This window comes from Salmo salar, chromosome 03 (genome assembly GCF_965601325.2).
Source record: "Salmo salar chromosome 03, fSalSal1, whole genome shotgun sequence".
In the NCBI taxonomy this organism is placed as follows: domain Eukaryota; kingdom Metazoa; phylum Chordata; class Actinopteri; order Salmoniformes; family Salmonidae; genus Salmo; species Salmo salar.
Window position 1 is genome coordinate 27,008,532 of NC_138293.1, and position 26,542 is coordinate 27,035,073.

General features: G+C 42.9%; 1 protein-coding gene across 1 annotated transcript in view; it reads left to right on the top strand.

Moving 5' to 3' along the window:
* LOC106599343 (cadherin-18) overlaps window positions 1-26,542 on the top strand; it is a 110,196-nt gene that overhangs the window by 28,635 nt on the left and 55,019 nt on the right. The window contains exon 2 of the mRNA XM_014190534.2: window positions 25,621-26,146. Within this exon, the coding sequence (XP_014046009.2) occupies window positions 25,913-26,146 (234 nt within the window). The 5' untranslated portion in view covers window positions 25,621-25,912. The remainder of the gene's footprint in view (window positions 1-25,620; window positions 26,147-26,542) is intronic.

The following is a 26,542-nucleotide window of genomic DNA, read 5'->3' on the forward strand; positions in this document are numbered from 1 at the left end:
CAATTGGACCTCTCATAGCCACTCATAGCTCCAGCTCTAAGATGGAACTAAACAGGAGAGTGAAAACCTGTAGAAACAAGTTCAGTTCACTGCAGTCTAGCAATTAGCTAGTGCCTCACTAGGTGTAGCTGGCTGAAGAACTGGAAAATATGTGGTGTTTCTGCAAGAAATGTCTACCTAATAAGTAGAGGAAGAGCTGGAGTTTCTGCAAGTGCTGATTTGTATATAATTCTATTCTAAAATGTAATGCAGTGCATTTGTCAGCTGCTGCTCATTACTTTATGATTAGAGAGATCCATACTAAATGTATGCATAATTCCCTCCATTTGAAATGCCAAAGCAATTCTCCTGAGTTCCATTTGATCCAGAGGGGGGAGGTTTAAAACTAAATGGGCTAGCTAGATACCTCTTCACTAATTCTTTATGCAGTGGGGATTTCAATGTGCCAGACTCACGTCAATCCCTCCCTTGAGTCATTCTCTGGCCACTGCTAATCCTATAATAAGTAATGAGCAATCATTCTCACCATCATCTCCTGAGCCTTACTAAAACACCACATGGGGTGGTCTTTCCTCATTTCCTCTACCGGAAGCAAAGTCACGTGAGATTCTTTGTGGAGAGCAAAAACCACCTGCTAGGTTTTGCAGATCTCAAACACTGGGAGTTGAGTCTTATGAAAGACATGTCTGGGCTAATCCCATTTGACCATTATGTGGGGAATTCATGGTGGTCCCATAATGTTTTACTCTCACTGTAACCTGCTACACTAGATGACCAAAAGTATGTGGATACCTGTTTGTCAAACATCTCATTCCAAAATCATGGCCATTAATATGGAGTTGGTCCCCCCTTTGCTGCTATAACAGCCTCCACTCTTCTTGGAAGGCTTTCCACTAGATGTTGGAACATTGCTGCAGGGACTTGCTTCCATTCAGCCGCAAGAGTATTAGTGAGGTCGGGCACTGATGTTAAACGATTAGGCCTGGGTCGCAGTTGGCATTACAATCCATCCCAAATGTGTTCGATAGGGTTGAGGTCAAGGCTCTGTCCACACCAATCTCGACAAACCATTTCTGTATGTACAGTACCTTGCTTTGTGCATTGGGGCATTGTCATGCTGAAACAGGAAATGGCCTTCCCCAAACTGTTGCCACAAAGCTGTAAGCACAGCATCATCTAGAATGGCATTGTACGCTGTAGCGTTAAGATTTCCCTTCACTGGAACTAAGGGGCATAGCCCAAACCATGAAAAACAGCCCCAGACCTTTATTCCTTATCCACCAAACTTAACAGTTTGAACTATGCATTGGGGCAAGCACCGTTCTCCTGACATCCGCCAAACCCAGATTCGTCCATCGGACTGCCAGATGGTGAAGTGTGATTTATCAGAGAACGTGTTTCCACTGCTCCAGAGTCCAATGGCAGCGAGCTTTACACCATTCCAGCTGACGCTTGGCATTACGCATGGTGATCTTAGGCTTGTGTGCAGCTGCTCGGCCATTGAAACCCATTTCATGAAGCTTCCGACGAACAGTTCTTGTGCTGATGTTGCTTCCAGAGGCAGTTTGGAACTCGGTAGTGAGTGTTGCAACCGAGGACTGATGAGTTTTACGTGCTTCAGCACCCGGCAGTCCTGTTCTGTGAGCATGTGTGGCCTACCACTTCACGGCTGAGCCGTTGCCGCTCCTAGACATTTCCAATTCACAATAACAGCACTTACAGTTGACCGGGGAAGAAATTTGATGAACTGGCTTGTTGGAAAGGTGGCATCCTATGACGGTGCCATGTTGAAAGTCAGTGAGCTCTTCTGTGAGGCCATTCTACTGCCAATGTTTGTCTATGGAGATTACATGGCTGTGTGCTCAATTTTATACACCTGTCAGCAACCAGTGTGGCTGAAATAGCCGAATCCACTCATTTTAAGGGGTGTCCACATACTTTTGTATATATAGTGTATGTGTTGTCAGTAAAGATAGCTAATGCATTGTCTACATAAATGTCATTGTTGTCAAACACCAAGCAGGATGTAGCATTTTAGAAATTGTGTCTTGGCTGAGTGCAGTTGTTAGCAGATTTGTTAGCAAATGGCCTGATGAACAGAACATGACAGACCGTGGTGTCGAAAAGACCTGTAGTATAGACTTCATAATATAAAATGTAAATGTGAATAAAGCTGCACTGACAGCAGGCGTGGGCAAACCTTTTGGCTCGAGGGCCTCATTAGGATTACGAAATTCAACGGAGGGCTGGAAACGCCAAAACTTATCGCCACTCAATTCCATTGAGATGTGATGTATATATTGTGGAGTTGAGAAGTCTCAGCTAGCCTACTCCTGGACTTCCAGCAATGCAAGGGTCCAAGCTTGGTAGCATAGAAGTAGCACGTTGAGTTTATGTATGTGAGGTTTAAGCCTAGCTATCTGGTGTATCCCCCAGTAGCCTAGTGTTGAGGGACATGCCCAAAGCTGTGTTAGCTAGTGACTTGATAGTGAAGTGTAAGGCCAGCCTTCTCAAAAGACATAGATACTGTAGTGCAGTGACCAGTAATTGAATTTCTCTAGCATAAATCTAACTGTATTGTGCTGTCTTGGCATAATGTAAATTCTAGGGTAAGATTACGCTGCATGCTAAAGGCACAATTTTCATAGGTTTCAAGCTAAAAGCTAATTTAGCCGGCAAGCAAGCTTGCTAGAGACAGGCTACAGCTTGGCTAAACTGTACAGCATGGCTAATTATGTAAAACAAGTTTTACCAACATGACTACTAAACTTAGTGCAGGGAAGAATGGGAGGCATATGCATGGGTCTAAACTACAGTACACAACTGGTCATAATGTAAGTCACGGCCTTAGATGTGGTCTCAAGGTCCACATAGTTTTTCTCTCCAATTAGCAACATTAAATACTTATCAATTGTTCATTTGTTGAGTGGCCCTCAACTACCCATAACAAATAGTTGTAACACCCTTAACTTGTAATTCATACAAGGACAATCAATTTACCTTGGAAACATTGGATATTTGATTTATACGCTGATAGCCTGGAAGCATGTTTAGCTATACCGTACAACACAGATGTGGGTGTTTTCATGGTATAAGTTATATATTTCCTTTGAAATTTACTACAGAGAGAGAACCTGCAGCGCAATATCCACTATATCTCACTGACTGTTATTTATAGCTACATGCATTTCTGCTGTCATTCTTAATAAACAAAACCATGTTGAGGGATGTAGCGATAGAGTGAATTGTCAGGCGTGTGCGTACTTGTGCTGAAGTCAGGTGCAGGAGAGCAGAGAATTGTGAACAGGCGCACACTTTATTTCTGCAGGAGAGAATATACAGAGGGACGCAGCTGTGTCCAAAAACCTCCAACCAACAAGGCAAAGTGTAAAAAGCGCAAAAATAGTCACAACCATCAAATGTATACAAACTGGCTTCGTGAAATAACATGAGAGAAAACGCACGCAAGCTTAGTGCGTACAAAAACACGTAACACACAAACAATCTTACACAAAGACATGAGGGGGAACAGAGGAATAAATAAATGTAGTGTGATTGGGGAATGAAAACCAGGTGTGCAGAGAACAAGACAAAACAAATGGATACATGAAAAATGGAGTGGCGATGGCTAGAAAGACGGTAACGCCGCCCGAACAAGAAGAGGAGCCGACTTCGGCGGAAGTCGTGACAGGAATATCCTACGTGAACCTACTGCTTATAGCAATAATTTCCTATGGCTATAATCTCATAGAGCAAATGCTACCTGGATGTCAGAAGATCTATGATTGTGGATGTTGATAAACGTAAATAATCACATAAGAAGAGATTGTGGAGCAATTCAGGTGATACTGTGCCCATAATGAGCCCTTAAAACAACGCTGACTCTTGACGCATGAAGCCCCACACATAGAAAATTATTGATTGATATGTACATCAACCTAATGGTGTGCCAAGTTGAAATGAAATGTTTTCTGTATTTAATGATTAGAAAATTAAAAGTTGTATCTACATAATTTATGAATGCAGTACTTGCAAAACACAGATACTGTAATTTACGTGCTTGGTATAGTACATCCAAGTAACATGGAAAGCAGACCAGGGAGGATGATAATTTTTCTAATGAGCATGGCCTTATTTCTATTAAAGCATATTGGGCGACTATCATTTATATTCCATTCAACCATCTCAATGTAACACAGATAGATTTAGGCTATTACATGATACTCTAATTTTCCCTATACCCATTATGAGGTTGCTACAACATAGCCAATGAATGAAGTTTACAACGTAGGTGCACAGGTCGAGAGGAAAATGTTTTGTAATCAAGGTGACAGACAGTGACACATTCAATACCGCCATACACACTCTTGCCTGCATCTAGCTGATCTAGGGTGTAATCATTGGTCCAACAGTTGCAAACAAGTGTTTCTATTGTATGAATTCAGGTATGTTTATCCCCGTTTCATTCCCATTTGCTTCCGTATAAGAAACGTTTTTCAACACAATCGGCTAAAATGTGAATACACCTCTGTTCACACCCAAACACAGTTAACTTTCATAGCAGCTACATACAAATAGCATGATCACTTTGCGTGTATAATTCCTTCTAGCATCTACACGTTCTCCTCCTCTCACCTTTTCCCTTCGCTTGTGGACTTCAATGCACAATGCATCAACTGTCTGTGACCAGGCGAAAATACCTTTCCAAACCTTCATATCATAACCGATAACCACTACACACAGGCTACATCGTTTTCACCATATTAGCTAACGTCATAGTCAACATAGCTACTAGAACTAACGCGTTAGTAAACCCACTACAATCATGCAGTACAGTGTACAGCCAGCAAGCAGTTTAACAATTACACTGGCGGGCTCCGGTGGCATTAATTAAAACAAAAGCTTACCTTGACTTGGAAGAGTTCCAGTGACGGATAGCCATAGTCAGCCAGCTATAGCATCCCTTGCCGTTTGAGCCAGTTGTTTGAGTAGGCTAAACTAGCTCGCTGCAGTTGCTAGCCAAGTGAAAGTGAAAAAATACAACAACATGTAGCTCTCTCTCTCTCTTTCTCTCTCACTTGCGCCTTAATAATAAACTGTTCATCTATTGTCTTTCTCTCTCAACTACTCACCACATGTTATGCACTGCAGTGCTAGCTAGCTGTAGCTTATGCTTTCAGTACTAGATTCATTCTCTGATCATTTGATTGGGTGGACAACATGTCAGTTCATTCTGCAAGTGCTCTGATAGGTTGGAGGATGTCCTCCGGAAGTTTTCTTAATTACTGTGTAAGTCTATGGAAGGGGGTGAGAACCATGAGCCTCCTAGGTTTTGTATTGAAGTCAATGTACCCAGAGGAGGATGGAAACTAGCTTTCATCCAGCTACACCATGGTGCTGTTGATGCTACTATAAACCTTCATTCCATAACAGTGTGTATTAATCAATTATTTGGTTACGTGAATATACTTAGTATAGTTTTATCTAAAAAGGATAACTTTCTTAATGTTTCACTATTTTTATTTTTATGAAATTCACAGAGGAGGATGGTCCTCCCCTTCCTCCTCTGAGGAGCCTCCTCTGATGGAAAGGCACTATCACTGACCCACTAGTGCTCATTTCATGCTCACTGGATAAATTACGCTTAAAATGTAACCTAATGTAAAGATAAGGCATGAGTAGCAGAACTGTCAAATGTATTATTATAATTGCAGTAATTATAATGAAGACAGCAGTCATTCATAACATGGACATTTTATAGACATGGACTGCTGCTGGTGTGTTTATTGGGAATGGGATCATGCATTTGTGAAGGCTAGGAATGTTATATAGCAGTGCACCTATACCTGCTTTTCACTCTTCACTTCCCATCACAGAGAAGTCCTAATTTGTATCTACAATACTATACTGGATGTATGGTGGGTGGGTGGTATTGTAGAAAAACATACAAACACTTAAATAAAGCAGACCTGGGTTCAAATAAATCTGTATTTAGGTATTTGTTATTTAAATACTTATTTTCAGTCTATTTCAGTATTTTCAAATAATTTGGCAAATCAGCTACTTCTATTTTCAAAAACTTCCTATGAATATCCAAAACGATTTTCAAATACTTATTTCCAAATACAGATCTGGGTTCAAAAGCATGGAGTATTTTAATATTTAAATACTTTCCAAGTTTATTTCCAAATACATTCCAATATTCAACTACTCATAACCCTTCTTATCCGTAGGGTTTTCAGAGGTTAAGTTCGCCCATGGCTAGCTGCGTTGAATTACAATCTTGACGCTGTGTTTTAACGTGTATAAACATCAATAATCATCGCTTGCTAAACAGATTTCGAAACATATGCTGATATACCTCTTATATTTCATATCGGTGAGAAATAATCTTCCAAATGAAAAAGAGACACTTACTATAAGTCCCCTGTTACGCTTACACACAGGTGTTTGGAGCACGTTACATAACTTATTATCAAAGGTGGCCACTTATTTATTCCTTCTGTCTTCTGTAAACGAGCTGTGTAACATGGAGATATTGCCGTGTGGGAATACTAACCCTAACCCTGTAAAGGTGTGTAGTCATTTAACCTTTTGAAAATGATTATTATGTTTCCAAAAAATTTCCTTAAGTGATGCGTTTTAACATTCCGAACGAGCGTCGGACTCAACAAAACTCCCCTGGCCAGAAGATACTATCGTCAATAGGCGCTAAAGGTAGTTAGTGTCTATGAATGGGTTAGTATTTTCAAAGAAGAATATCCAAATACATTTCAAAGGATGGTCACACAGTTAACTTTGCTTCTCAATCTGTTTTTATTTATCTTTGACATCTCAATTTGGCTTATTGCAATGCAGACAGAGAAACAAGGAAGACATAACAATAGCATCCTCAGACAAGCCTCTATGATGCCTCACATTAAACATGTATCACTTGCAAATTGTTTATTGTTGCATGGCTGGCACTCTGCTGACTGGTTTATTTGGAAGGTTTTTGGAAATGCATCAGAAAATAACACAGCTGAGTTACCAATCAAGCCCTAGAAAAGTGATAGATTGTACATTACTGTTTTATATTACCGTTTTATATATTTTCTGTTTTATATCATATCATCTTAGTATTAACAGACTGAACGTAGAATTAGGTTTAAGCTCTTTGTGTATGGACTGTAGTGGACTGTAGGAATAATGTGTACTTCAAATAACTCAAAGTGTCTCCTGACTGATAAGAAGTCCTGAGATATGACAGGAGGAGCACGGAGAAGTCCTGAGTGATGGAAAAGTACTGAAGTACATCTTTGTGGAAGGGAGAGGTGAGCGCTAAGGGTATACGTGAACACTGTGCTGTATTGAATGTATGCATTCAGCTGGTACATCTTCGCTGAGTAAACATTTGCAACTTCACCTGAGTTTGGGCTCTTTTGATTGATAAATATGTTTATTGCGTATTGAGATATTGTTATTATAAATTGGCATCCCGAACAGGAATTCACACTTAAGGAACATATTTTGGAGGACAATCGGTACTAGAAGAGGCTGGGCAAAAAATAAAGGTAAGCTTGTTTGTTACCAATTCAGTTTCTTACCAACTGTAATTTATGTGCTCTCTGTCACCTGGAGCTTCATGGCAAATGAGCTTCATGGCAGATGTAATGAGGTCTGTGTGTAGCTTGTGTAGAGGAGTCAGGCACAGGACAGCAGATATGAGTAAATAAACGTAATTTACTCAAAATAGGCAAATACAATACAATAAAGAAAGCCCACATAACGGACCGTATAACATACAAACAATCACTCACAAAAAAACATGGGGGAACAGAGGGTTAAATAATGAACAAGTAATTGGGGAAGTGAAACCAGGTGTGTAAAACAAAGACAAAACAAATGGAAAATGAAAAGTGGATCGGCGATGGCTAGAAGGCCGGTGATGTCAGTCCTGACCCTAATGGTGTCCACAGGGAAGGGCATATCCACAGGAACCAGGGGAATCCCTCAACTATGGGCAAAAGAACAGTCAATAAAATTCCCAGCTGCGCCTGAATCTACGAGTGCCTTATGCTGGGCATGCGGTAAAACTTAGGAAATTTGATAAACACATACATGTGAGCAACAGGGGCTCTGGGTGAGCCTGGTGCTGACTCACCTGGGGTGACACGATAGTGCCCTGCATGCTGCCTCGACTCCCTGAGGAATCCCCCCAGCACCGACCAGCAGTGTGCCCTCTGCGGCCACAGATGGTGCAGGGAATGGCCCCTCCTCTGGTCGCCCTAAGTGCAGCACCTCCCAGCTCCATGGGCGTCGGAGCGGAGGTGCTGGGGGATGGAACTTACAGGCCCCGATCCAGATGTCCTCGGGCAGTCAGCAGGTTGTCCAGCCAGATGGACAGTTCCACCAGCTGGTCCAACGTGAGGGTGGTGACTCCCGACGGACGTCCTCGAGCAGACTGCACCGGTAGTGATCGATCAGGGCCCTGTCGTTCCATCCCACGCTGGCGGCCAGGGTCCGGGTGTCCAATGCAAAATCCTGCGTGCTCCTCGGCCCCTGCCTCAGGTGGAACAGTCGTTCACCCACCGCTCAACCCTCAGGCGGGTGGTCGAAAACTGCCCGAAAGCGGCGGGTGAACTCTGCGTAATGGTCCAAACTCTGCGTAATGGTCCAACACCGCGTCTCCTTCATTCCATACGGCTTTGGCCCACTCCAGGGCTTTGCCTGAGAGGCAGGAGACGAGGGCGGACACGCTGTCATGTCCCGAAGGAGCCGGGTGGACGGTCGCCAGGTAGAGCTCCAGCTGTAGTAGGAATCCCTGGCATCCGGCAGCTGTCCCATCATACTCCCTCTGGAGCGCGAGCCGAATCCCGCTGAGACTGGGTGAAGGAGGGGTGGACAGTGAGGTCGACGATAGTGGGGCTGGTGGAGGCGCTGGAAACCCTCCTCCTCTCTCCCAACGATCCATCGTCTGCAGCACACGATCCATGGCGGTGCCCAGACGTTGCAAAATGGTTGCGTGCTGCTGGACGCGCTCTTCTACCGCCACAGGGAAGGCATCTGCTCCTGCTTACTCCATTCGTTTAGGTGAGTGATTCTGTATTGAGGTCTGTGTGTAGCTTGTGTAGAGGAGTCAAGCACAGGACAGCAGATATGAGTAAATAAACGTAATTTACTCAAAATAGGCAAATACAATACAATAAAGCAAGCCCACATAACGGACCGTATAACATACAAACAATCACTCACAAAAAACCATGGGGGAACAGAGGGTTAAATAATGAACATGTAATTGGGGAAGTGAAACCAGGTGTGTAAAACAAAGACAAAACAAATGGAAAATGAAAAGTGGATCGGCGATGGCTAGAAGGCTGGTGATGTCGACCGCCGAACGCCGCCCGAACAAGGAGAGGGACCGACTTCGGCGGAAATCTGGACAGCAAATGGCAAATGGTCCAGGAACACAAGGAAAGCACAAAGGACAATGCCCAAGGACTAGTCTGCCCTTCCCCCTCTGAGGGGCCAAAATGTATCTCTCTGTTACAGTATTCAGAGGACTGACTATTGAGTGATAGAATAATGTTAATGTATCCATGTTTGGTATCTACCTGAATCTTGCTCAATGAGGATAACTCCGATGCTATCTCTGATCTCTGTGTTAATGTGTATCTGTACAGGGTGAACTCAAAATAACTCTATGCAAAGAGTTGTTATGGTCCTCTCAGAAGTCTAATTTACGTTGGTCTCATCCCCCACACAAGCTCTTAGATGCTGTGGCACCCTGTGGAGATTGGGCCTTGATGGTCAGGTTATGGTGGTTGGTTTTGGGTTGAAAGGTTACACCGTCAGATGCTATAAATATAATTAAATGCCTTAGTTATTTCTCTTATCCTGTTTCCAGTCCATGGAGGAAGGTTGTATGATCAATTCTCATTTCCTAGGCTTCAAGGCCTTTGGCCTAATAGGCATTTCTTTGTTCATTCTTTGTCTTGTAAGTTAATATTGTACTGCAGTGGGCTAAATCAGGGTCACACAGAGTGTTTTTTTGGTGGTCTTAAACAGATCTACTTTGAAACAAAATTATACACTTCACACATGTTTATGGGCTTAAAAACATAAGATACCTGTACCATGTCAGAATGTATTGGAATGTATTACATTTTCAGTTTGCATCCCAATATTATACTTTATATATACTGAAAAAAAATATCAAAGCAAAATATGCAATCATTTCTAAGCTTTTACTGAGTTACAGTTCTTAAGGAAATCAGCCAAGTGAAATTAATTCATTAGGCCCTAATCTATGGATTTAATTTGCCTCATGCAGTGCAACACATCTTGTCACGGATCCCTACGGAACTTTCATTGTGCACACCTGGCCCCTATTCCCACTGATTGTATTTGTATATATGTGCCCTTTGTTCACCATAGTCTTGTCGATTATTGTTACAATGTCCGTTGGTGCGTGTGAGTACCTGTGCTGTGTGTTTTGGGCTTTCGTGCCCTTGTCGATTGCGCAGATGATTACGGGTCTCGTCCCGTATGTTAATCATTGTGCGCGTGTGTATTTATCCGAGGTACTCCTCATTCTTATGTTTGGGTTTCAACCTGTGTTTCGTGTACGTGTTTGTTTGATCTTCGTCACCGTGCCTTTACACAGCACGCCGTAATTTGTGGCTTAATAAAAAAAAAACATTACGCATTCCTGCGCCTGTCTCCCAGAACTCTTAATGCCAACGTGACACATCTTCTCGCTTAGAGTTGATCAGGATGTTGATTATGGCATGTGGAATATTGTCCAATCCTCTTCAATGGCTGTGGGAAGTTGCTGGATATCGGAACACGCTGGAACAAGGAACACGCTGTCGTACGCTTTGATCCAGAGCATCCCAAACATGCTCAATGTGTGACATGTCTGGTGAGTATACAGGCCATGGAAGAACTGGGACATTTCCAGCTTCCAGGAGTTGTGAACAGATCCTTGCGACATAGGACCATGAATTATCATGCTGAAACTCTCTGTGCATTCAAATTGCCATCGATAAAATGCTATTGTTTTCCTTGTTCGTAGCTTATACCTGCCCATACCATAACCCCACTGCCACCATTGGGCACTCTGTTCACAACGTAGACGTCAGCATGCCGCTCACCCACACGACACTGTACGCATGGTCTGCAGTTGTGAAGCCGGTTGGATGTACTGCCAAATTCTAAAAATCTAAAAATCGAATAAAAATGTTCTTTCTCACATGCGCTGAATACGTAGACCTTACTGTGACATGCTTACTTACATGCCCTTAACAAACAATGCAGTTTTAAGAAAAATAGCACAAAAAAAGTTTCAAATAATTAAAGAGCAGCAGTAAAATAACAATAGGGAGGATATATACAGGGGGCACCAGTACAGAGTCAATGTGCGGGGGCACCGTTTAGTCGAGGTAGTTGGGGTAATATGTACATGTAGGTAGAGTTAGTAAAGTGACTATGCATAGATAAGAGCGTAGCAGCAGCAGTGTAAAAGAGGAGGGGGGGGGGCAATGCAAATAGTCTGGGTAGCCATTTGATTGCATGTTCAGAAGTCTTATGGCTTGAGGGTAGAAGCTGTTCAGAAGACCTACTGTAGTCTTCTGAACTAGGCGCTCCGGTACCGCTTGCTGTGCGGTAGCAGAAAGAAAAGTCTATGACTAGGATAGCTGAATTTTTAGGGCCTTCTTCTGACACCGCCTGGTATAGAGGCCCTGGATGGCAGGAAGCTTGGCCCCAGTGAAGTACTGAGCCATACAGACTACCCTCTGTAGTGCCTTGCGGTCGGAGGCCAGGTCTCTGACCTCCTCCCTATAGGCTGTCTCATCGTTGTCGGTGATCAGGCCTACCACTGTTGTGTCATCGGCAAACTTAATGATGGTGTTGGTCATGCCTGGCCGTGCATTCATGAGTGAACAGGGAGTACAGGAGGGGACTGAGCACACACCCCTTAGGGGCCCCCGTGTTGAGGATCAGCGTGGCGGATGTGTTGTTACCGACCCTTACCACTTGTGGGCGGCCCATCAGGAAGTCCAGGATCCAGTTGCAGAGGGAGGTGTGTAGTCCCAGGGTTCTTAGTTTAGTGATAAGCTTTAACCTCGTACATCTAGACGTTCCGCTAGCGGAACACCTGCTCTAATATCCAATGATGGGCGTGGCGCGAAATACAAACTCCTCTAAAATCCGAAAACTTCAATTTTTCAAACATATGACTATTTTACAGCATTTTAAAGACAAGACTCTCGTTTATCTAACCACACTGTCCGATTTCAAAAAGGCTTTACAGCGAAAGCAAAACATTAGATTATGTCAGCAGAGTACCCAGCCAGAAATAATCACACAGCCATTTTCAAAGTAAGCATATATGTCACAAAAACCCAAACCACAGCTAAATGCAGCACTAACCTTTGATGATCTTCATCAGATGACACTCCTAGGACATTATGTCATACAATACATGCATGTTTTGATCAATCAAGTTCATATTTATATCAAAAACCAGACATGTGATGTTCAGAACTAGCATACACATCGAAAACTTCCGGTGAATTTACTAAATTACTCATGATAAACCTTGACAAAAAAAACAACAATTATTTTAATAATTATAGATACAGAACTCCTTTAGGCAATCGCGGTGTCAGATTTTAAAATAGCTTTTCGGCGAAAGCACATTTTGTAATATTCTGAGTACATAGCTTGGCCATCAAGGCTAGCTATTCAGACACCCGCCAACGTCGAGGCTCAGTAAACTCAGAATTACTATTAGAAAAATTGTATTACCTTTGCTGTTCATCGTCAGAATGCACTCCCAGGACATCTACTTGTCACGTCCTGGCCAGTATAAGGTCAATTGGACACCCATTTTTCAAGCTAGCATATAATGTCACAAAAAACAAAACCACAGCTAAATGCAGCACTAACCTTTGATGATCTTCATCAGATGACAACCCTAGGACATTATGTTATACAATGCATGCATGTTTTGTTCAATCAAGTTCATATTTATATAAAAAAACTGCTTTTTTACATGTGACGTTCAGAACTAGCATACCCCCCGCAAACATCCGGTGAATTTACTAAATTACTCACGATAAACATTCACAAAAAACATAACAATTATTTTAAGAATTATAGATACAGAACTCCTCTATGCACTCGATATGTCCGATTTTAAAATAGCTTTTCGGTGAAAGCACATTTTGCAATATTCTCAGTAGATAGCCCAGCCATCACGGCTAGCCATTTAGACACCGACCAAGTTTAGCCCTGACCAAACTCCAATTTACTATTACAAAAGTTTGATTACCTTTGTTGTCTTCGTCAGAATGCACTCCCAGGACTGCTACTTCAATAACAAATGTTGGTTTGGTCCAAAATAATCCATCGTTATATCCAAATAGCGGCGTTTTGTTCGTGCGTTCCAAGACACTATCCGAAGTGTAAATAAGGGTCACGAGCATGGCGCAATTCGTGACAAAAGATTTCTAAATATTCCATTACCGTACTTCGAAGCATGTCAACCGCTGTTTAAAATAAATTTTTATGCCATTTTTCTCGTAAAAAAGTGATAATATTCCGACCGGGAATCTGCGTTTAGGTAAACAGAGGAAAGAAAACAAAGCATTCGGTCGACGCGGGCACGCCCCTGAGTCTCACAGTACTGTAACCAGCCACTACCCAAACGCGCTACTTTTTTTCAGCCAGAGCCTGCAAAGCCATGATTCAGCTTTTTGCCGCCTTCTGAGAGCCTATGGGAGCCGTAGGAGGTGTCACGTTATAGCAGAGATCCTCAGTCTTCAATAAACAGAGGCAAGAAGAACGACACCTTGTCAGACAGGCCACTTCCTGCATGAAATCTTCTCAGGTTTTTGCCTGCCATATGAGTTCTGTTATACTCACAGACACCATTCAAACAGTTTTAGAAACTTTGGAGTGTTTTCTATCCAAAGCTAATAATTATATGCATATTCTAGTTTCTGGGCAGGAGTAATAATCAGATTAAATCGGGTACGTTTTTTATCCGGCTGTGAAAATACTGCCCCCTAGCCATAACAGGTTAAGGGCACTATGGTGTTGAACACTGAGCTATAGTCAATGAAGCATTCTCACATAGGTGTTCCTTTTGTCCAGGTGTGAAAGGACAGTGTGGAGTGCAATAGACATGCATCATCTGTGGATCTGTTGGGGCGGTATGCAAATTGGAGTTGGTTTAGGGTTTCTGGGATAATGGTGTTGATGTGACCCATGACCAGCCTTTCAAAGCACTTCATGGCTACAGACGTGAGTGCTACGGGTCGGTAGTCATTTAGGCAGGTTACCTTAGTGTTCTTGGGCACAGGGACTATGGTGGTCTGCTTGAAACATGTTGGTATTACTGACTCAGACAGGGAGAGGTTGAAAATGTCCGTGAAGACACTTGCCAGTTGGTCAGCGAATGCTTGGAGTACATATCTTGGTAATCCGTCTGGCCTTGCGGCCTTGTGAATGTTGACCTGTTTAAAGGTCTTACATTGGAGACGGGTTATTGTTGAGAAAGGAACACTAAATTATCTGGCAACAGCTCTTGTAGACATTCCTGCAGTCAGCCTGCCAATTGTACACTACCTCAAAACTTGAGACATCTGTGGTAGCGTTGTGACAACTGCACATTTTAGAGTGGCCTTTTATTGTCTCCGGCACAAGGTGCACCTGTGTAATGATCATGCTGTTTAATTAGCTTCTTGATATGCCACACCTGTCAAGGGGATGGATTATCTTGGCAAAGGAGAAATGATCACTAACAGGGATGTAAACAAATGTGTGCACAAAATTTGAGAGAAATACCTTTTTGTGCATATGGAACATATTTCAGTTTATGAAACATGGGACCAACACTTTATATGTTGCATTTATATTTTTGCTCAGTGTACATCACAGAAGATTTTCGGCGTTTTTGTTTTTTATAATGTTGATTAATTATGAAATTATGAAAAATATTTGTAACATTCCACCCATGAGGCCACTAGGTCATTTGACTGCTGGGAAGGGCGACCTTTCTATATGCCGAGAATAATTCTTTGTTAATGTCTATATGGCCTTGTAACTAACTAATACACTTGAATTCCATTCTCATGACCATCCTTTAATCTTAGTCAGCTAAACACATAATACTTGATTGCACATGGTTTACATAGTCTCTTGCATATTGCTAGTTATACTATGTGGTCAGATAATTCATTTAATGGGCTAATTGCATCATCGCATGTGAGGTATATACACAATATAATATGCACATATCAAATATTACTCCACTATAAACCCGTCGTGAGCCTTGAGACTGCTGAATCAAAGTATCTGCTAAGAGTGAAGTTTCACATTTTTAAGCGAATTCAATATGGACATTTATGAAAATCCCAGTTGTGTGTGACCAGTGGATGCATCATAAATATTTTGTCTTGCCCATTCTTCCTCTGAAGTAGCCTGTTTATTTAGAACTTAACAACGTATGGTTCTGGAGTGGGAATTGTATCTAACCGGAGGAGAAAATATTGTGCATATACAAAATATTCCTAAATTAATGAATGAATCAAGAAACACAGTTAGTGAGCGACGATCAACGTATTATCAAAGGATACACTATAAAACCAGCACAATATAACCCACAATTTGAAATGAACATATAATTGTTTTAGAAAAAGGAGTAAAGAATGTGGGTTCCAATTTATGAATATGATGGGAATGAGAGACATTGTGTAGATGTGGTGACTATTCAGTTCATTGAACCTATACATTAAACCTTTGAGAAGTAGTTTTTTGAGAATTTTTTTGTTGTTAAACAACAGTCCTCAATTAAAACAACACACCACTTCACCCAAGAGTTAAAAGAGACTAAAACAAAATAGGAAACGATGCAGAAAGCTGCAAAGAGTAGTTCAATCGATACAGTACATTTTAATTTGGTTAGCATTGGTATCTGGCTGATGTATTTTATCATTTGGGTACATAACATTCATCTCAAAATAATAGACATTAATGAGTGTGACGCAAATGCTGAATATCCAACGGAGATTGGTAATAAATATATACAGTAAAAACTTTAGGGTAGACTAAAATACAAACGATGCCTTCCAATAACGAGAAAATAAAGGGGGGACAGTTGCCTCCCTGTGAATAGAAGTTATCATGTTTTGTCTGTAATTAAAACATATTGGTTCACCTAGTAAAACAAGTGTTAGAGTGGAAGAGAAATGTACTGGGTGATAGTGATTGAGAGAGCTTTCATTTTGGGAAGAGTGGAAGAGTCTGAGATGACGGAACCAGACATGTAGACTAGTGAAAGTAACATAAAGAAAGTGTATTCTGAGTAGAAAGGAAGGACATGGAAAGTAAAATGGAAAGATTCATGGTATTGTAATGAGAATTGCCAGTATAGTTCATAATAGTATGTTACTAGTAGCTTCAGTCAACACTCTAATGATACAATATCTTAGAAATTTGAAGCTAAGGTTCTCAATACAAGGTCAAATGATAAATATGAGTGTTGACATCATCTGCGTTCTATTGTTTCATATGCTCCTAAGTGAACAGAGGGATTGAGTTTAGGGACTGATATTAAATCCGAGCTCACCATTATTCCCCCTCCCCAGCACATCTGGTGTTTGGGTTAAAGATCAGATATGCCCTTTGTGTTGTGAACATAAACAGGCTATAAGAGACAGTAGAAAAATTGGAACAGAGGTATGAATCATTTAATTCTAATTATTATTTCTCAAATTAGACAGTGTCACAACTTCTACCGAAGTTGGTGCCTCTCCTTGTTCGGGCGGCGTTCGGCGGTCGTCGTCGCCGGCTTTCTAGCTGCCACCGATCCACGTTTCTTTTTCCATTTGTTATGTCTTGATTGTTCACACCTGGTTCCCATTACGTCATTTTATTTCCCTATTTAACCCTCTGGTTCTCATTATGTTTTGTGCATGAATGTTTCCTGGTTTTGTGTTAGTCTTTTGTGTTAGGGTTTTGTTATCCCTGCGTGGATTTATTCGGCTGATTATTTTCCAGAGTAAAGTACATTATTTTACTCAGTTCTATGTCTTGCGCCTGACTCCGTCCTCATCTCTGCACAAATGACACCTGAAATAGAGTTGGAATAACACCAGTGATTTACATAAGACAGTCATTTCATATAAAATAATATGTTCCTATTACGTGAAACTATTACGTGAAACCAAAATTAAAATTATGAAGATTCAAATAAAAGGGCTGTGAAACAAAAAGAGTGGGTTTCATAAAGGCTTCCTGCCAAGATGCAATAAGCTTGATTGGAAAATAGAGGAAGGTACTGTACATAGGCCAAGTAGTACCTAATACTACATTTGTAGGACTGATTTTACACTTCTAGGAATGATTTTAAGATTTAGCATAAGGAAAAGTAACCAAATGTTTATTTTCTTTTCCAAGAGAGGATGGGGTGTCCCCTATCAAGAGTTTAACAATGATTCTTTATCTCTCCCTTTGAAATACTTCCTGAAGCCTGCTGTCTTGTGAGAGCAGTTAGTGAAATTCTACAAGTGTAAAGGTACCCAAATCCGGCTGTTAAGGGAGCTCCCAAATTAGTTTTTTGCCCCTACGTTTTATCCCCCCACCCACAACTGCATCCACACAACACACCAATCTACAAAAGGGAATATTTGTTAGCAGTGTTAATACCATGTCTGATTTATTGTGTGTGGTCTTTTTATTTGGATTTAGTTGGTTATTCATGGGTGAGAAAGGATGCACCTTAAAGGACACACAAATAAAATGTTGTAGTATCTAGTGACTGAATTTTGGTGCACATACAGTACTAGTCAAATGTTTGGACACACCTACTCATTCAAGGATTTTTCTTTATTTTTACTATTTTCTACATTGTAGAATAATAGTGAAGACATCAAAACTATGAAATAACACATATGGAATCATGTAGTAACCAAAAAAGTGTTACACATGTCACGTCCTGACCAGCAGAGGGCGTATTGCTTAGTCTTGGTCAGGATGTGGCAAGTGGTTTGTGTTTGTTAACCTGTTGGGTCTAGGGGGCAGCATTTGCACGTCTGGATAAAAAAAATGTACCCGATTTAATCTGGTTACTAATCCTACCCAGTAACTAGAATATGCATATACTTATTATATATGGATAGAAAACACTCTAAAGTTTCCAAAACTGTTTGAATGGTGTCTGTGAGTATAACAGAACTCATTTGGCAGGCAAAACCCTGAGACATTTTCTGACAGGAAGTGGATACCTGATGTGTTGTATTGACTTTAAACCTATCCCATTGAAAAACACAGGGGTTTAGGAATATTTTGGCACTTCCTATTGCTTCCACTAGATGTCACCAGCCTTTACAAAGTGTTTTGAGTCTTCTGGAGGGAGATCTGACCGAACAAGAGCCATGGAACGGTGATGTCCCATTAGACACCTGGCGCGCTAGTTCATGTTGGGTACCCTCGTTCCAATACGTTATAAAAGAGTGTTAAATGTTGTGTTGGTGATTGGGACTTCCAATTGAAGGCAGGTGTGTATAGTTGCCTTTGATTGGAAGTCCTATATAGGTGTGTGTGTTTTTCTTTGGGGTTGTGGGGAATTGATTTTGCACTGCGTTTTGTATAGCCTGCAAGACTGTCCATGTCGTGAGTACTGTCTAGTGTTGTTTTTCAAGTGGATGCCTTACATGTTTTGTCAGTAATAAACATGAGTGTCCACAATCCCGCTGCGCCTTGGTCCTTCTCTCTCCCATGCGACATATTCGCCGAAGAGTACGACATTTTCTGTGACAGAATTCCCCACCAAACCAGGACCAAGCAGCGGAAGAAGTCTGGCGAGGACTGGGGAACACGATGGGTAAGGGAGACCGAGAGGCACCCCCAAGATTTTTTTAGGGGGGGGCACAAGGGCTGTTTGACGGGGCAAGACTGGAGTGCCAGTCAACAGTCACCAGAGCTGCCCGCCAGTCAACAGTCGCCAGAGCTGCCCGCCAGTCAACAGTCACCAGAGCTGCCCGCCAGTCAACAGTCGCCAGAGCTGCCCGCCAGTCAACAGTCACCAGAGCTGCCCGCCAGTCAACAGTCGCCAGAGCTGCCCGCCAGTCAACAGTCGCCAGAGCTGCCCGCCAGTCAACAGTCGCCAGAGCTGCCCGCCAGTCAACAGTCGCCAGAGCTGCCCGCCAGTCAACAGTCACCAGAGCCGCCCGCCAGTCAGGAGACGCCAGAGCCGCCCGCTAGTCAGGAGCCGCCAGAGCCGCCCGCTAGTCAGAAGCTGCCAGAGTGGCCCGACTGCCCGGAACTGCCAGAGTGGCCCGACTGCCCGGAACTGCCAGAGTGGCCCGACTGCCCGGAACTGCCCAGAGTGGCCCGACTGCCCGGAACTGCCAGAGTGGCCCGACTGCCCGGAACTGCCAGAGTGGCCCGACTGCCCGGAACTGCCAGAGTGGCCCGACTGCCCGGAACTGCCAGAGTGGCCCGACTGCCCGGAACTGCCAGAGTGGCCCGACTGCCCGGAACTGCCAGAGTGGCCCGACTGCCCGGAACTGCCAGAGTGGCCCTACTGCCCGGATCAGCCAGAGTGCCCTGCCTGTCAGGAGCTGCCAGAGTGGCCCGTCAGTCAGGATCAGCCCGAGTGGCCCTCCTGTCCTCTGGCCCAGCCCGAGTGGCCCTCCGGTCCTCCGGCCCAGCTCCGAGGGGCCCTCCTGTCCTCCGGCCCAGCCCGAGGGGCCCTCCGTGTCCTCCGGCCCAGCCCGAGGGGCCCTCCGGTCCTCCGGCCCAGCCCGAGGGGCCCTCCGGTCCTCCGGCCCAGCCCCAGGGGCCCTCCTGTCCTCCGGATCAGCCCCAGGGGCCCTCCTGTCCTCCGGCCCAGCCCGAGTGGCCCTCCGGTCCTCCGGCCCAGCCCGAGTGGCCCTCCGGTCCTCCGGCCCAGCCCGAGTGGCCCTCCGGTCCTCCGGCCCAGCCCGAGTGGCACTCCGGTCCTCCGGCCCAGCCCGAGTGGCCCTCCTGTCCTCCGGCTCAGCCCCAGTGGTCCGTCTGCCAGGGTCAGCCCGAGTGGCACGTCTGCCCGGCGCAGCTAGCGGCGCCACTGAAGTGGGCGACGCCAAAGGTGGAACGAAGTCCACGTCCTGCACCTGAGCCACCTCCAGGATAGGTGGGTTGGGGAGGGAGGGTGTAGCACAGTGCCGTCGGTGACGGCAGCCACCCTCCCTTCCCTCCCTTATTGTTTAGGGGTCATTGTTTGTTGGTTTTGTTGGGGTATTGGGGATTTTCTTGTGTTTATCTTTTTTTTAGGTGCATCCCGGGGTCTGCACCTTGAGGGGGGGGTACTGTCACGTCCTGACCAGCAGAGGGCGTATTGCTTAGTCTTGGTCAGGATGTGGCAGGTGGTTTGTGTTTGTTAAATGTTGTGTTGGTGATTGGGACTTCCAATTGAAGGCAGGTGTGTATAGTTGCCTTTGATTGGAAGTCCTTTATAGGTGTGTGTGTTTTTCTTTGGGGTTGTGGGGAATTGATTTTGCACTGCGTTTTGTATAGCCTGCAAGACTGTCCATGTCGTGAGTACTGTCTAGTGTTGTTTTTCAAGTGGATGCCTTACATGTTTTGTCAGTAATAAACATGTGTCCACAATCCCGCTGCGCCTTGGTCCTTCTCTCTCCCATGCGACATATTCGCCGAAGAGTACGACATTTTCTGTGACAACACAAATCAAAATGCATTTGAGATTTTAGATTCTTCAAAGTAGGCACCCTTTACCATGATGACAGCTTTGCACACTCTTGGCATTTTCTCAACCAGCATAACCTGGAAAGCTTTTCAACAGTCTTGAAGGAGTTCCCACATATGCTGAGCACTTGTTGGCTGCTTTTCCTTCACTCTGCGTTCCAACTAATCCCAAACCATCTCAATTTGGTTGAGGTCGGGTGATTGTGGAGGCCAGGTCATCTGATGCAGCACCATCACTCTTCTTGGTCAAATAGCCCTCCCTGACAGCATCACCAGCAAAGCACCCCCCACATCATCACACCACCTCCTCTGCTTCATGGTGGGAACCATACATGCAGAGATCATCCGTTCACCTACTCATCAGACCAAAGGACAGATTTCCACCGGTCTAACGTCCATTGTTCGTGTTTCTTGGCCCAAGCAAGTCTCTTGTCTCTAGTGGTTTCTTTGCAGCAATTCAACCATGAAGGCATGATTCACGCAGTCTCATCTGAACAGTTGATGTTGAGATCTATCTGTTACTTAAACTCTGAAGAATTTATTTGGGATGCAATTTCTGAGGCTGGTAACTCGAATGAACTTATCCTCTGCAGCAGAGGTAACTCTGGGTCTTCCTGTCTTGTGACGGTCCTCATGAGAGCCAGTTTCATCATAGCGCTTGATGGTTTTTGCGACTGCACTTGAATAAAATGTCAAAGTTCTTGACATTTTCCGGATTGACTGACCTTCATGTCTTAAAGTAATGATGGACTGTCATTTCTCTTTGCTTATTTGAGATGTTCTTGCCGTAATGTAGACTTGGTCTTTTACCAAATAGGGCTCTCTCTTCACTACAGCACTGCTTGGCTCAAACGCATTAAGAAGGAAAGAAATTCCACAAAATAACTTAACAATGCACACCTGTTAACTGAAATGCGTTCCAGGAGACTACCTCATGAAGCTGGTTGAGAGAATGCCAAGAGTGTGCAAAACTCTCATCAAGACAGAGAGTGGCTACTTTGAAGAATCTCAAATATAAAATATATTTAGATTTTTTTAACACTTTGATTACTAGATGATTCCATATGTGTTCTTTCATAGTTTTGATGTCTTCACTATTATTCTACAATGTAGAAAATAGTACCTGGCACAGAGTATGTTTGTAACAATAAGTCTGAAGTACAGGGAAAGAAAAGGGAAAGAACAGACTAATTTAATGTTGTGGGCCTCTGTTCTGACTTTCTGGGGAAGCCTGATCACCCTCACTAAAAAGATTATAGACACTGGGTGAAATGTAAATATAATATGTAAATGCTGATAATTATGAAGAAGTGTCTTGCTGCTGTTGTTTTGTTTGTTTACTGTCTTTGCTTCAATACAAATCTCACCAGATTGGGTCTGCTGTTGTCACGGCTGTCGAAAGGATCGGACTAAAGTGCAGCGTGGTTGTAGTTCCACATTTTATTAAATCCGTGAAACTTTGCAAAACATAAATAACTGAATTTACAAAACAACAAACCGTGACGCAGAGAGAAACAAACACTACTCAAACGATAATAACCCACAAAACCCAGGAAGAAAAACCCATACTTAAATATGATCTCCAATCAGAGGTAACAAGGACCAGCTGCCTCCAATTGGAGATCAACCCCCCCAAAATAACATAGAAATAGAAAAACTGGAACTTAAACATAGAAAACATAGAAAAACACAAAACACCGCCTATCATGCCCTGACCTACTCTACCATAGAAAATCACATCTTACTATGGTCAGGATGTGACAGCTGTACGGTTGAGATTTCTCACCAAGGTGAGCCCTCTAAATCCCTGACCCTGTAACTCCACCGTGAGATCGCCAAATTTGATAGGGAAGTATAAGCCAACCTGCAAAATGGATTCAAAAGTGTTTTAGTATTCACTTTTGTATTAATAATGTTGGAAAATGTAATAATTAGTCATACAGTGAATAGTCGGTTGAAGAATAGTTGAATTCTTGAATCAGAAATGCCCTTAACTGTTGTTCTGGTCTTTCTTCTCTCGAGGTTATGGCGATTGTGACCCTGGATGGAATCGAGATGCATGGAAGGGATAATTTGACTGAAATCAGTGTGAGCCCCACCCCTTATAACCGGCTGAAGTAATGGCGGCAATGGCGTCCACTGCAGCCCTGTCCCTCAGCACTTCTACCTGAGACCGAGCCAGCAACCTGTGTACAGCATTCAAACATATATCAACTTCCTTTTCTATCAGGAGTGCGGCATGAGTCCTGAGACCGAGCACGTGGAGTGAGCATGGAGAGAGATCACTAAACTTCTCTCATGCTGCTGGGGCACTAATAAAAAAAAATGGGCGAGACAGAATTGACAGTAAAGGATGGTTGTGGCAGCTAAGGTGAGAGATTCGTCTGGTTGGGAAAATCTGACTATCCCCCAGATACTGGGACATCATCAAGGGCCACCCAGTTTGTCAGGCATGAGTTACATGTGTGCCATTGTGACTATAAACTGTAAAGCTATCAGAAGAATAGGGGGGGGGGGGGGGGTGCTCAACCTTGCCCTTAATTGATTTGGGATTGCCAAAATAGTTTATCTGGGGTATTGGGTTGATTGTGGGGGTCCTCACACTGGGAAATGTATAGTAATCTATACTTCAAAAAATGCATTGAGATACTGATACCACTCACGACAGTATAAGACAAGGACAATGGGGACCATACTGAGAAAAAAGAATGATAGAACTTTAACATGAATAAAGTTTATGTTAACGTTAGCAAGATAAATGTCTCCCGTCCTGTAAATATATGTTCTGCTATAGTGTCTGTTAGGGCCAAATCGAATGATAAACTCAACGTGTAGCACCCTTTCATAGGGTTCATTGATTTCGGCTGTGTGACAGTTAAATTAAGAACTGGGTCTACAGTATTTGGCTACATCCGTAGTTTTATTCAGTCATTCTCATCAATGGCTACGAGGTTGAATGTTTTGACGGAAGGGGGAAAGCAGGGACACGACCCAGTAGACTGGAGTGTCAAGTTAAAACAAGCGCTGTGCGAAGCCCCCGCTCTGGGAATACCAGATGTATATAAGGAGATTGAGATGTTGTGCATGGGGATAAGGGACTGTCATTCTAAATTTGGGTTGGATAATTTAGCAATCGTTTTAATTCCTCTTTGGCCAGGCAAGAAGGAGAGACAGAGTGCTGCCCTTGAACGATTAAGAAATCACAAAGGGAGGGGCGGGTGCATTACTCACAACAGCATATGAGAGGTGTGAGAGAAACCTCTATCTAGTCTATTTGATTATTCCTTGAATTCCTTTATGGATGAAAAATTATTTCCTCATGAATTTATTAAGGGTTGTAATTCTAATTCGGCGTGGGTAATTCATTATATTTGTTCAGATTTCTTTTATTATTCAGAGGTAATATTAAGTTATACTGCCAAGGGGGGTGTTATCATAGAATAGGGGGTGGTTTCTAAAATGGATTAAATCTTGGTAAGAATCTATTGAGTCTAAGTTAGGGAGGGTTTCCTCCAAGGTCGAGAGAGAAGGACCTGTTGTACACTCCAGCCTCTAACAAGCTACTTGTATTAGTGGTCTCATGTCAACAACACTGATGAAATGGTTAAGTTCATCACCTGGAAGGTTAGCCAAGTATGGTCTACCGGTTTATTGAAACTCTACACTCAAGCTGTTGTGATATGTTGAGTGTTATTTTTTTTTTTTTGCATGTTACTCAGAGTTTTATGCTCGACACTCTCAACGCCTCTACTCTCTCCTCCTTTTTTTGTGAACAGATAAACATTTGACATACCTCCCGGAGGTCTGGGACCTTTGTGGAAGGGAGAGGGCGAGAGCTAAGGGTGAAAGTGGACACTGCACTGTATAGAATGGATGTATTCAGCTAGTACGTCTTTGCTGAATAAACACTTGAAACATCACTCAGAGTTTCGGCCCTTTTGTATGACAAATATGTTAACTGTATATTGAGATATTGGTCTTATCAAAAGGAAAGGAAAACACAAAATGCTTTGCTGCAGTGGAGGATGGTGGGAGGAGTTAAAGGAAGCTGTGATGGCTGGATTGGAATTAATGGAACGGTATCAAACACATTAAACATATGAAACCACATGTTTGATTCCATTACATTTATTCCATTCCAGCCATTACAATGAGCCTGTCCTCCTATAGCTCCTACCACCAGCCTCCACTGCTTTGCTGAGTAGCAGATGGATAACACGTCTTCTCACATGCCATGGCAGTATCCTTTTTAAAAACAGTGATTGAAGGTTTTTTATTGTTTTCTCATAGAATATCCAAAGAACTGAATTATTCAAAAGTGTTTCAAGTACAATATTGACAGAAACTGGAAGATAGAACCACTGCTCTGCTTGTGTGAGGGTGTTTACCAAGTGACACACGTTCTGTAACAGTGTAATAGATTGTGAGAATCACATGATCAAAAGCAGCTTATCATTGTGATAGACTCTGACAAAGAACGCACAAAAGAATGTCCCCAAAATGCTATTATGGCCTATGGAGATACAGTTATGGCTCTCCTGTTTTCATAAAACCATGTTAAATTGAATGTCTTTCAGTTGTGAGGTATGTCAAAGACAACTTAGCCTTTTGAGCTCAGACTCAGCAATGTAGTTTTGAATCCTCTGGTTTGCATCCGAAGTGGACGGAAATACTCAATTCATGCACACAGCGGAAATTGCCTCTCAGAAAACAAGTCAAAATGACAGTTTTCGTCAGGAAAGAACATTGTGCTTTTAAAAATGAGTCAACGTGTAATTTCAGAGTACCCGTTCCATCAAATTGCATCGGGGGATTTCACAGAAAGAAAAACATGACTCATTATCTGTGTTTCCTTAATGTTCTTTCTTCTTATCTTTCAAGGGGAAACAGCATGGCAACCTGCTCAGACCAGACCACTTGTGAAATCTTCTGAGAATCCTCTAAGCAAATTAACAACCGGCCTCTCCCCTCCGCCTCCATCCGACATGGAAATGGACCTTGGTTCTACTCCCTAATGGACAGACTGAAATAAACCATGGAATTTAAGAGAAACCTCTGGACTGGTCTTATCTACACCTAGTACTGTCTTACAATTGAGACGTCGTTGTGGCCTCTGGGTACACTGTGTGCCTAAGGTACAGTGGAGGACTTAGAGAAGCATACGTTCTCTACCATGAGAATTCCTGCTACCACAGCCTGCCTCTGCCCTTTGCTGATCTGCCTGTGCTTTATTCAGAAGAGCTATGGGACGTCCCAGCTCAGTCCCAACGTCAGAGCACCCAATAACCAAACCAAACACCCAGACGGAGAGAGAGACGTGCACCACCGGCCCAAGAGGGGCTGGATATGGAACCAGTTCTTCGTTTTAGAGGAACATATTGGACCGGAAGCACAGCATGTTGGAAAGGTATGCTATTCATGTTCACCTTTAATGCCGTTCTTTTGATGTGAGGTATTTGCATGCTGAGAAGAAAACAGTAAGCCTACATATTGCAGTCTGTAGGTGTTTTTGCATGATACAAAGTTGATGATTTTCACTGCACCTAGGGGTGCACAGTAATAGTCATTTGAGAGCAATTTTGTACCAGGTTATTTGAGCCGTACGTTCACGAAAGTTTTGAGCACTTTTCTTTCTTTTGGAAAAGATTTTGAGCTTACTTTCAGCAAAAATAACATATATTTTATATTTTATATTTTTTTTCTACTTTATATGATAAATAACCCAAATTGGTAAACAAATTATACAACGATACAACCTGAAGAAGGTATCTAAATAAATAATTTTCTGTATGAATTTGAATGA